Raw genomic sequence first — 13,466 nt, forward strand, 5'->3', positions numbered from 1 at the left:
TCTATATTACCCACGGCTTGTTTTGTTCAGTTGATGTAGTCGATCTGATGAAATAGTCCCCCAGCGCTGACCCTAATTTTCTAACACACAAATGGAGGTCCATTAACTCTGTCTCATAGGTTGTTCACTGACATTTCTTTTGTGTTCAGCTGTTCAGCATTTCTTTGTGATTATGTATTTGTACAGTTTGCCAAGAAACAGTTTGGGAAGTTTTCAAGATATTTTGGGACCGACTTCCGGACCAAGCAGAATATCAGCACTGGATGTTTTTGTGTGAGGAGGGCACAATGCCAGTATTTGAGATCGGCGAGAGTTTCAGTCAATCGGATGATCACCGCAAGTTGGTCATGGAGGTAAACGACAGGACTATTATTTACTGTATAAAGGAAACTCCTAAATCATAGGTTAAATTTTCTCTGAATGAGAAAGCCCTACAGTCTTTTTACTTATTTACAGTATTGTACAGGACATTGCATTACTATTATTATTATTACATTGCACATTATCTGGTATCAGGTAATAATACCATTTGTATATGGCAAGACTTCAGTGAGGTGGCGGCAGACATTGTGGCAAGAAGAGATGGGCATGTGAGGTTTGAAAATGGAGACAACTACCGGTATTCACAATTTCCCATTTCCATTTCTCCTTTGCCATAAACACATCGTGCATCTTTAGGATGGATGTCAATAGTGCCAAGTGTACACCGCTATCTACAGATTAAGCCCCGCGCCACTCATATTAAACATGGATATGGGGTGTGTTTCATCCTCTGCCATTGCACAGCTACTCCTCACCTTTATTTAGATGGCCAGGGTGAGGAAGAACAGAAGAGTTTGACATCAACTTATTCCCTTCTCCCGACATGGCCAAGCCGAGTGTGCATGTTTATGAGAATTCTTAGAAAAAAACTGTTGGAAAGAAAGGGGCCGACAGTTACACTATGTGTAATGTACAGCTATTATATTGCTTTACTAAAAATTGTATCGAATTCTATACACAACATCAAATGAATCCAGAGACACCAAAATGCAAAAATTATATTTTGATGTTGAATAACACAAAGGAAATGAAAAAAATGGGAAATGTGGTGACAACATCAGATTTGGGGGTCAATAAATATGTAGAATTTCTGACATAGTAGTTGCCAAATGCTGCAAAGAGGAGAATCATATTGTAATAACTTGTCTGATATACAGGTCCTTCTCAAAAAATTAGCATATAGTGTTAAATTTCATTTTTTACCATAATGTAATGATTACAATTAAACTTTCATATATTATAGATTCATTATCCACCAACTGAAATTTGTCAGGTCTTTTATTGTTTTAATACTGATGATTTTGGCATACAACTCCTGATAACCCAAAAAACCTGTCTCAATAAATTAGCATATCAAGAAAAGGTTCTCTAAACGACCTATTACCCTAATCTTCTGAATCAACTAATTAACTCTAAACACATGCAAAAGATACCTGAGGCTTTTATAAACTCCCTGCCTGGTTCATTACTCAAAACCCCCATCATGGGTAAGACTAGCGACCTGACAGATGTCAAGAAGGCCATCATTGACACCCTCAAGCAAGAGGGTAAGACCCAGAAAGAAATTTCTCAACAAATAGGCTGTTCCCAGAGTGCTGTATCAAGGCACCTCAATGGTAAGTCTGTTGGAAGGAAACAATGTGGCAGAAAACGCTGTACAACGAGAAGAGGAGACCGGACCCTGAGGAAGATTGTGGAGAAGGACCGATTCCAGACCTTGGGGAACCTGAGGAAGCAGTGGACTGAGTCTGGTGTGGAAACATCCAGAGCCACCGTGCACAGGCGTGTGCAGGAAATGGGCTACAGGTGCCGCATTCCCCAGGTAAAGCCACTTTTGAACCATAAACAGCGGCAGAGGCGCCTGACCTGGGCTACAGAGAAGCAGCACTGGACTGTTGCTAAGTGGTCCCAAGTACTTTTTTCTGATGAAAGCAAATTTTGCATGTCATTCGGAAATCAAGGTGCCAGAGTCTGGAGGAAGACTGGGGAGAAGGAAATGCCAAAATGCCTGAAGTCCAGTGTCAAGTACCCACAGTCAGTGATGGTGTGGGGTGCCATGTCAGCTGCTGGTGTTGGTCCACTGTGTTTCATCAAGGGCAGGGTCAATGCAACTAGCTATCAGGAGATTTTGGAGCACTTCATGCTTCCATCGGCTGAAATGCTTTATGGAGATGAAGATTTCATTTTTCAGCACGACCTGGCACCTGCTCACAGTGCCAAAACCACTGGTAAATGGTTTACTGACCATGGTATTACTGTGCTCAATTGGCCTGCCAACTCTCCTGACCTGAACCCCATAGAGAATCTTTGGGATATTGTGAAGAGAAAGTTGAGAGACGCAAGACCCAACACTCTGGATGAGCATAAGGCCGCTATTGAAGCATCCTGGGCCTCCATAACATCTCAGCAGTGTCACAGGCTGATTGCCTCCATGCCACGCCGCATTGAAGCAGTCATTTCTGCCAAAGGATTCCCGACCAAGTATTGAGTGCATAACTGAACATTATTATTTGTTGGTTTTTTTGTTTGTTATTAAAAAACACTTTTATTTGATTGGATGGGTGAAATATGCTAATTTATTGAGACAGGTTTTTTGGGTTATCAGGAGTTGTATGCCAAAATCATCAGTATTAAAACAATAAAAGACCTGACAAATTTCAGTTGGTGGATAATGAATCTATAATATATGAAAGTTTAATTGTAATCATTACATTATGGTAAATAATGAAATTTAACACTATATGCTAATTTTTTGAGAAGGACCTGTATTGAGTATTCATGTGTTGGGGTTAGACACTGGAGAGTTGATCTGATAATGTCCTGCATATTTATAGACTTCTGTTAGGAATTTGTGATTGATTTATGGAAATACAACTCCTGGGATCAAAATTGGTGAATTTCTTTGCCTTAAAGGGATTCTGTCAGCAGGGTTTTGCTGTGTAATCTGAAGACAGCAGGAGATAGAGCCCGAGACACAGAATTCAGGGATGTGTCACTTGTCAGGGTGTGTGCTGTTGTTTACTATCTGAGAAGGATTTATCACTAAGTGATTAACATTGCTGGACTAGTCCATCAACTAAACACCTCCCTGTACCTCGCAGAGAGCTTGGTGTGGGCGGGGTCAGATGTGGTGGGGGCAGGGTTAGCTTTCTCAGCTCTGATTCACTCTAAATCTAGAAACTCTGTTCATGTGAGAACTTTGGCACACAGTAGTCTAAGTGATACATCGTCAGATTCAGCTTCTCTTTTCCTACATTATGCTGCACTCAGATGAGATAGCAGAAATCGGCTGACAGATTCCCTTTAAGTTGATAAACAAGATTCAATTTAGCTAAATTTAGGAGGACCATGTAAATGTCAATAAAGTAGTTCAGGAATATTGTATATCCCATGAAGTTGACACAGAGCATTTTTTATAACTGTGGACCAAAACCTATTTTACATCATACTGCCAAAGTTCACACTATAATACTCTCTTACAGAAATTGACCATGACTAAACATGCAGCTGGCAGGTAGGTCACAATATATTCTATATCTTGTGTATCTCACCAAATATCTTTGACTGGGAAGTTCCTGTTATATTTTTCTTTAGTGGCTAGCAATCATTTTAACACATTTAGCCAGCCAGTATAAGGGTGCTACACCTTGTTTAAAGTTTTACTCAATCCATGTATTACAGTTCTTAGACAAAGGACACAACACTGGAAATATATGACGCCATTAATACTAATGTAATTAGTACTATTGTTGCGCCCTGTTAAATAGAAACAGCGTCCTCGGGCTCCTCTCCCTTCTTCCCCTGTACACGCTGCTTTGACTTCTGGCGCATGTACTCCCCTGCTCTTAACCCATTATCTACCAATGTCCTTTTTTTGGGACGCCTAATCTTTAGCTTCTAGCAACTAAGATTTTATAATTTTTATAATTAGGTCGAATTTTTTGTGTTGTGTTTGTAAAATGAATGTTTTCAAAATAGGAAATCATGTCATTGTCATTTTTAATTGAATATTCGGATGCCCTTTTCTGAAAAATCCTTACTTGTAAAAATTTAAATTTGGCAAGTAATGGGTTAATGGAGAAGCGTGCGCACCTGCAAAGATGCTCGCAGCCAATACCTGTGAGGCATCTTGTATGGAAGGCACCCTCCCCAATAGGGAAATGCCTGAGCAACCCTTATAGTTTGTTGGTGGTACTTTGTGGGTGCAACTGTATGTTGCCAGGTCCCATGTCCTTAGTCTAAATTAGTTATATCCCTATCCTGTACTGTCCCTTTAGTCCTCTGTAGTATGTATATGACCCTAAAGCTGCTCCGGCAGTATCTGAACGCCGTAGCCACGCTGGCGGTATCTGAACCTTTCCCAAGACCTGTGGTTCTGAACAAGAATCTTTCCCCAAAGTCCACGTTGTCCGTACTGTCTGTTTGTCTCCAAATCCTTCTTGTTGATGACTTCGCTTCCGTGTCCCCTTCTGCAAATCTTTTGATTGGCAGCTGTGGTACTGGGAACTGCCTAGGAGTGGTACCTGGTGGCTACCTGCAGCTCAAGCCTGAGTCCACCTTCAGGAGCTCCAATGAACAGCAGATAGCTATTTAGCTACGCCCCTCCTCGGCAAGCCAGACCCTGTGGCACAATCCACCATATGGTTCTAGAGATATCGGCCTTTTTATGTAGTATTCTTTAGCAAGGAGGCATTGATCTCAGGGCAATTATGCAGTGAAGCCTAAACATATGCCCCAAGAGACTCCTATTAGCAACACACCTTTGGTAAAGAGCATAAAAGGGGAATAGCGAGTAACAGCAAACATTGGCTAATTATGACCTGCTGACTGATCTTCTCTAACCAGTATTGTAGGTATGCTATAACCAGTATAGTAGTCACACTATAGCCAGTATAGTAGGTACACTATAACTAGTATAGTAGGTATGCTATAACCAGTATAGTAGGTACGCTATAGCCAGTATAGTAGGTACAGTATAGCCAGTATAGTAGGTACATTATAACCAGCATAGTAGGTAAACAATAACCAGTATAGTAGGTACACTATAACCAATATAGTAGGTACACTATAACCAGTACAGTAGACACGCTATAACCAGCATAGTAGGAACACTTTAGCCAGTATAGTAGGCACGCTATAACCAGTATAGTAGGCACGCTATAACCAGTATAGTAGGTACGCTATAGCCAGTATAGTAGGTACACTGTAACCAGTATAGTAGGTACGCTATAGCCAGTATAGTAGGTACGCTATAACCAGTATAGTAGGTACGCTATAACCAGTATAGTAGGTATGCTATAGCCAGTATAGTAGCTACGCTATAACCAGTATACTAGGCACGCTATAATCAGTATAGTAGGAACACTTATAGAACCAAAACCACATGGGCTACTTGCACAGTGAACAAGTCTGTAGAAACCTGTTCATACCACCAAGAAACTTGAAGACACAAAAAGAGCACAGCGAGGTCAAAAATACTCAGTTGTAAAGAAGTCACAGTAAATGAGCAAGTGCTGGTCAAAAAATGAAAAACATACAGGGTATTTAGTTAATACGTTTTTTTGCAAAAAAATGTATATTAAGCTGCTCCACCAATCACCAAGGTATACCCATAATAGAGCAGTCCTATGTAATGTATATAATCCCTATCTGATGTATTTAAAAACCTGATCATCTGTATAGTCTATATATATATAATTGCCTAAGGGTTTTTCCGTCTGTCTGTCTGTCTGTCTGTCTGTCTGTCTGTCTGTCCTGGAAATCCCGGCTCTCTGATTGGTCGAGGCCGCCAGGCCTCGACCAATCAGAGACCGGCACAGCATCGACGTAGAAATCCCGCGTCTCTGATTGGTCGAGGCCGCCAGGCCTCGACCAATCAGGAACGGGCACAGCGACGATGATGTCATAAAGGACGTAGATATCCCGCGTCTGATTGGTCGAGGCCGCCAGGCCTCGACCAATCAGCAACGGGCACAGCGACGATGATGTCATAATGGTTGCCATGGCGACGATGTCATAAAGGTTGCCTCGACCAATCAGCGACGGGCACAGTCTGCCGCGAATTCTGGAATCATCATTGTCCATAGACTACGGGGACATGCATATTCTAGAATACCCGATGCGTTAGAATCGGGCCACAATCTAGTATATATATAATAGTCTAAGGGTTTTTCCGTCTGTCTGTCTGTCTGTCTGTCTGTCCTGGAAATCCCGGCTCTCTGATTGGTCGAGGCCGCCAGGCCTCGACCAATCAGCAACGGGCACAGCGACGATGATGTCATAATGGTTTCCATGGCGACGATGATGTCATAAAGGTTGCCTCGACCAATCAGCAACGGGCACAGTCTGCCGCGAATTCTGGAATCATCATTGTCCATATATTACAGGGACATGCATATTCTAGAATACCCGATGCGTTCGAATCGGGCCACAATCTAGTACCTGTATAAGCAGGGTTCAGAGAGAAAATATCCATGTGGACATGCAGGATGGAAGAGCTTTAGTGCAAATGGCCCACAGAGGAGTGGTGGACTCCCCAGTCTTGTAGAAACAAGAGAACAATTATAGAACCAAAAACACACGGGCTACTTGCACAGTGAACAAGTCTGTAGAAACCTGTTCACACCACCAAGAAACTTGAAAACACAAAAAGAACACAGCGAGGTCAAAAATACTCTGTTGTAAAGAAGTCACAGTAAATGAGCAAGTGCTGGTCAAAAAATGAAAAAAATACAGGGTATTTAGTTAATACGTTTTTTTGCAAAAAAAATGTATATTAAGCTGCTCCACCAATCGCCAAGTTATACCCATAATAGAGCAGTCCTATCTAATGTATATAATCCCTATCTGATGTATTTAAAAACCTGATCATCTGTATAGTACCTGTATAAGCAGGGTTCAGAGAGAAAATATCCATATGGACATGCAGGATGGAACAGCTTTAGTGCAAATGGCCCACATGGATATTTTCTCTCTGAACCCTGCTTATACAGGTACTTTATGCTCTATTATGGGTATACCTTGGCGATTGGCGGAGCAGCTTAATATAGATTTTTTTTGCAAAAAACGTATTAACTAAATACCCTGTATTTTTTTCATTTTTTGACCAGCACTTGCTCATTTACTGTGACTTCTTTACAACAGAGTATTTTGTACCTCACTGTGCTCTTTTTGTGTCTTCAAGTTTCTTGGTGGTGTGAACAGGTTTCTACAGACTTGTTCACTGTGCAAGCAGCCCATGTGTTTTTGGTTCTATAATTGTTCTCTTGTTTCTACAAGACTGGGGAGTCCACCACTCCTCTGTGGGCCATTTGCACTAAAGCTGTTCCATCGTGCATGTCCACATAGATATTTTCTCTCTGAACCCTGCTTATACAGGTACTATACAGATGATCAGGTTTTTAAATACATCAGATAGGGATTATATACATTAGATAGGACTGCTCTATTATGGGTATACCTTGGCGATTGGTGGAGCAGCTTGATATACATTTTTTTGCAAAAAAAAACGTATTAGCTAAATACCCTGTATTGTTTTCATTTTTTGACCAGCACTTGCTCATTTACTGTGACTTCTTCACAACAGAGTATTTTTGACCTCGCTGTGCTCTTTTTGTGTCTTCATAGTAGGAACACTATAGCCAGTATAGTAGGAACGCTATAGCCAGTATAGTAGGTACACTACTACCAGTATAGTAAGTACACAATAACCAGTATAGTAGGTACACTATAACCAGTAAAGTAGGCATGCTATAACCAGTATAGTAGGAACACTATAGCCAGTATAGTAGGAACGCTATAACCAGTATAGTAGGCACGCTATAACCAGTATAGTAGGCATGCTATAACCAGTATAGTAGGCACGCTATAACCAGTATAGTAGGAACACTATAGCCAGTATAGTAGGAACGCTATAACCAGTATAGTAGGCATGCTATAACCAGTATAGTAGGCACGCTTTAACCAGTATAGTAGGAACACTATAGCCAGTGTGGTAGGAACGCTATAACCAGTAGAGTAGGCACACTCTATAGTAGGTACGCTATAGCCAGTATAGTAGGTACGCTGTAACCAGTATAGTAGGTACGCTATAACCAGTATAGTAGGTACCCTACAACCAGTATAGTAGGCACGCTATAACCAGTATAGTATTTACACTATAACCAGTATAGTAGGCACGCTATAACCAGTATAGTAGGAACACTATAACCAGTATAGTAGGCATGCTATAACCAGTATAGTAGGAACACTATAGCCAGTATAGTAGGAACGCTATAACCAGTATAGTAGGCACGCTATAACCAGTATAGTAGGCACGGTATAACCAGTATAGTAGGTACGCTGTAGCCAGTATAGTAGGTACGCTATAACCAGTATAGTAAGTATGCTATAACCAGTATAGTAGATACGCTATAGCCAGTATAGTAGGTACGCTATAACCAGTATAGTAGGAACGCTATAACCAGTATAGTAGGCACGCTATAACCAGTATAGTAAGTACGCTATAACCAGTATAGTAGGTACACTATAGCCGGTATAGTAGGTACGCTATAACCAGTATAGTAGGTACAGTATAGCCAGTATAGTAGGTACATTATAACCAGCATAGTAGGTAAACAATAACCAGTATAGTAGGTACACTATAACCAGTACAGTAGGCACGCTATAACCAGTATAGTAGGAACACTTTAGCCAGTATAGTAGGTACGCTATAGCCAGTATAGTAGGTACACTATAGCCAGTATAGTAGGTACGCTATAGCCAGTATAGTAGGTACGTAGGTACAGTAGGTACATTATAACCAGCATAGTAGGTAAACAATAACCAGTATAGTAGGTACGCTATAGCCAGTATAGTAGGTACGTAGGTATAGTAGGTACATTATAACCAGCATAGTAGGTAAACAATAACCAGTATAGTAGGTACGCTATAGCCAGTATAGTAGGTAAACAATAACCAGTATAGTAGGTACACTATAACCAGTATAGTAGGCACGCTATAACCAGTATACTGGGAACACTATAGCCAGTATAGTAGGTACACTATAACCAGTATAGTAGGCACGCTACAACCAGTATAGTAGGTACGCTATAGCCAGTATAGTAGGTACGCTATAACCAGTATAGTAGGCATGCTATAACCAGTATAGTAGGTACACTATAACTAGTATAGTAGGCACGCTATAACCAATGTAGTAGGTAAACAATAACCAGTATAGTAGGTACACTATAACCAGTATAGTAGGCACGCTATAACCAGTATAGTAGGTACGCTATAGCCAGTATAGTAGGTACGCTATAACCAGTGTAGTAGGTACGTTATAGCCAGTATAGTAGGTTAGTAGGTACGCTATAACCAGTATAGTAGGTACACTATAACCAGTATTGTAGGTACGCTATAGCCAGTATAGTAGGTACGCTATAACCAGTATAGTAGGCACGCTATAACCAGTATAGTAGGTACGCTATAGCCAGTATAGTAGGTACGCTATAACCAGTATAGTAGGCATGCTATAACCAGTATAGTAGGTACACTACAACTAGTATAGTAGGCATGCTATAACCAATGTAGTAGGTAAACAATAATCAGTATAGTAGGTACACTATAACCAGTATAGTAGGCACGCTATAACCAGTATAGTAGGTACGCTATAGCCAGTATAGTAAGTACGCTATAAACAGTGTAGTAGGTACGCTATAGCCAGTATAGTAGATACGCTATAACCAGTGTAGTAGGTAAACAATAACCAGTATAGTAGGTACACTATAACCAGTATAGTAGGCACGCTATAACCAGTATAGTAGGTTCGCTATAGCCAGTATAGTAGGTACGCTATAACCAGTGTAGTAGGTAAACAATAACCAGTATAGTAGGTACGCTATAACCAGTATAGTAGGTACGCTATAGTTAGTATATTAGGTACGCTATAGCCAGTATAGTAGGTACGCTATAGCCAGTATAGTAGGAACGCTATAACCAGTGTAGTAGGTAAACAATAACCAGTATAGTAGGTACACTATAACCAGTATAGTAGGTACGCTATAACCAGTAGAGTAGGTACACTATAACCAGTATAGTAGGCACGCTATAACCAGTATAGTAGGAACACTTTAGCCAGTATAGTAGGAACGCTATAACCAGTATAGTAGGCATGCTATAACCAGTATAGTAGGCACGCTATAACCAGTTTAGTAGGACCACAATAACCAGTATTGTAGGTACGCTATAGCCAGTATAGTAGGCATGTTATAGCCAGTATAGTAGGCATGCTATAACCAGTATAGTAGGTTAGTAGGTACGCTATAACCAGTATAGTAAGTACGCTATAACCAGTGTAGTAGGTACCCTATAACCAGTATAGTAGGTACGCTATAACCAGTATAGTAGGTACGCTATAGCCAGTATAGTAGGTACGCTATAACCAGTGTAGTAGGTACGCTATAGCCAGTATAGTAGGTACACTATAACCAGTGTAGTAGGTAAACAATAACCAGTATAGTAGGTACACTATAACCAGTATAGTAGGTACGCTATAACCAGTATAGTAGGTACGCTATAACCAGTATAGTAGGCTCGCTATAACCAGTATAGTAGGTACGCTATAGCCAGTATAGTAGGTACGCTAGAACCAGTATAGTAGGCATGCTATAACCAGTATAGTAGGTACACTATAACTAGTGTAGTAGGCACGCTATAACCAATGTAGTAGGTAAACAATAACCAGTATAGTAGGTACACTATAACCAGTATAGTAGGTACGCTATAACCAGTATAGTAGGTACGCTATAGCCAGTATAGTAGGTATGCTATAACCGGTGTAGTAGGTACCCTATAACCAGTATAGTAGGTACGCTATAACCAGTGTAGTAGGTACCCTATAACCAGTATAGTAGGTACGCTATAACCTGTATAGTAGGTACGCTATAGCCAGTATAGTAGGTACGCTATAACCAGTGTAGTAGGTACGTTATAGCCAGTATAGTAGGTACGCTATAACCAGTGTAGTAGGTAAACAATAACCAGTATAGTAGGTACACTATAACCAGTATAGTAGGCACGCTATAACCAGTATAGTAGGTTCGCTATAGCCAGTATAGTAGGTACGCTATAACCAGTGTAGTAGGTAAACAATAACCAGTATAGTAGGTACGCTATAACCAGTATAGTAGGTACGCTATAGCCAGTATATTAGGTACGCTATAGCCAGTATAGTAGGTACGCTATAGCCAGTATAGTAGGTACGCTATAACCAGTGTAGTAGGTAAACAATAACCAGTATAGTAGGTACACTATAACCAGTATAGTAGGTACGCTATAACCAGTAGAGTAGGTACACTATAACCAGTATAGTAGGCACGCTATAACCAGTATAGTAGAAACACTTTAGCCAGTATAGTAGGTACACTATAACCAGTATAGTAGGCATGCTATAACCAGTATAGTAGGCACGCTATAACCAGTATAGTAGGCATGCTCTTACCAGTATAGTAGGTACGCTATAACCAGTATAGTAGGTACGCTATAACCAGTATAGTAGGCATGCTATAACCAGTATAGTAGGCACGCTATAACCAGTTTAGTAGGACCACAATAACCAGTATTGTAGGTACGCTATAGCCAGTATAGTAGGCATGTTATAGCCAGTATAGTAGGTACCCTATAACCAGTATAGTAGGTACGCTATAACCAGTATAGTAGGTACGCTATAGCCAGTATAGTAGGTACGCTATAACCAGTGTAGTAGGTACGCTATAGCCAGTATAGTAGGTACGCTATAACCAGTGTAGTAGGTAAACAATAACCAGTATAGTAGGTACACTATAACCAGTATAGTAGGCACGCTATAACCAGTATAGTAGGTACGCTATAGCCAGTATAGTAGGTACGCTATAACCAGTGTAGTAGGTAAACAATAACCAGTATAGTAGGTACGCTATAACCAGTATAGTAGGTACGCTATAGCCAGTATATTAGGTACGCTATAGCCAGTATAGTAGGTACGCTATAGCCAGTATAGTAGGTACGCTATAACCAGTGTAGTAGGTAAACAATAACCAGTATAGTAGGTACACTATAACCAGTATAGTAGGTACGCTATAACCAGTATAGTAGGAACACTTTAGCCAGTATAGTAGGAACGCTATAACCAGTATAGTAGGCATGCTATAACCAGTATAGTAGGACCACAATAACCAGTATTGTAGGTACGCTATAGCCAGTATAGTAGGCATGTTATAGCCAGTATAGTAGGCACGCTATAACCAGTATAGTAGGTTAGTAGGTACGCTATAACCAGTATAGTAGGTACGCTATAACCAGTGTAGTAGGTACCCTATAACCAGTATAGTAGGTACGCTATAACCAGTATAGTAGGTACGCTATAGCCAGTATAGTAGGTACGCTATAACCAGTGTAGTAGGTACGCTATAGCCAGTATAGTAGGTACGCTATAACCAGTGTAGTAGGTAAACAATAACCAGTATAGTAGGTACGCTATAGCCAGTATAGTAGGTACGCTATAAACAGTGTAGTAGGTACGCTATAGCCAGTATAGTAGGTACGCTATAACCAGTGTAGTAGGTAAACAATAACCAGTATAGTAGGTACACTATAACCAGTATAGTAGGCACGCTATAACCAGTATAGTAGGTATGCTATAGCCAGTATAGTAGGTACGCTATAACCAGTGTAGTAGGTAAACAATAACCAGTATAGTAGGTACGCTATAACCAGTATAGTAGGTACGCTATAGCCAGTATATTAGGTACGCTATAGCCAGTATAGTAGGTACGCTATAGCCAGTATAGTAGGTACGCTATAACCAGTGTAGTAGGTAAACAATAACCAGTATAGTAGGTACACTATAACCAGTATAGTAGGTACGCTATAACCAGTAGAGTAGGTACACTATAACCAGTATAGTAGGCACGCTATAACCAGTATAGTAGGAACACTTTAGCCAGTATAGTAGGAACGCTATAACCAGTATAGTAGGCATGCTATAACCAGTATAGTAGGCACGCTATAACCAGTTTAGTAGGACCACAATAACCAGTATTGTAGGTACGCTATAGCCAGTATAGTAGGCATGTTATAGCCAGTATAGTAGGCATGCTATAACCAGTATAGTAGGTACACTATAACCAGCATAGTAGGTAAACAATAACCAGTTTTGTAGGTACGCTATAGCCAGTATAGTAGGCATGCTATAACCAGTATAGTAGGCACGCTGTAACCAGTATAGTAGGAACACTATAGCCAGTATAGTAGGAACGCTATAACCAGTATAGTAGGCATGCTATATCCAGTATAGTAGGCACGCTATAACCAGTTTAGTAGGAACACAATAACCAGTATAGTAGGTATGCTATAGCCAGTATAGTAGGCACGCTATAGCCAGTATAGTAGGTACGCTATAACCAGTA

General features: G+C 40.5%; 1 protein-coding gene across 1 annotated transcript in view; it reads left to right on the forward strand.

The window, feature by feature from the left end:
• IMPG2 (interphotoreceptor matrix proteoglycan 2) overlaps positions 1-13,466 on the forward strand; it is a 123,662-nt gene that overhangs the window by 45,132 nt on the left and 65,064 nt on the right. The window contains exons 4-5 of the mRNA XM_069759660.1: positions 187-353; positions 3,525-3,556. Coding sequence (XP_069615761.1) covers positions 187-353; positions 3,525-3,556 — 199 coding nt within the window. The remainder of the gene's footprint in view (positions 1-186; positions 354-3,524; positions 3,557-13,466) is intronic.

This window comes from Ranitomeya imitator, chromosome 3 (genome assembly GCF_032444005.1).
Source record: "Ranitomeya imitator isolate aRanImi1 chromosome 3, aRanImi1.pri, whole genome shotgun sequence".
NCBI lineage: Eukaryota > Metazoa > Chordata > Amphibia > Anura > Dendrobatidae > Ranitomeya > Ranitomeya imitator.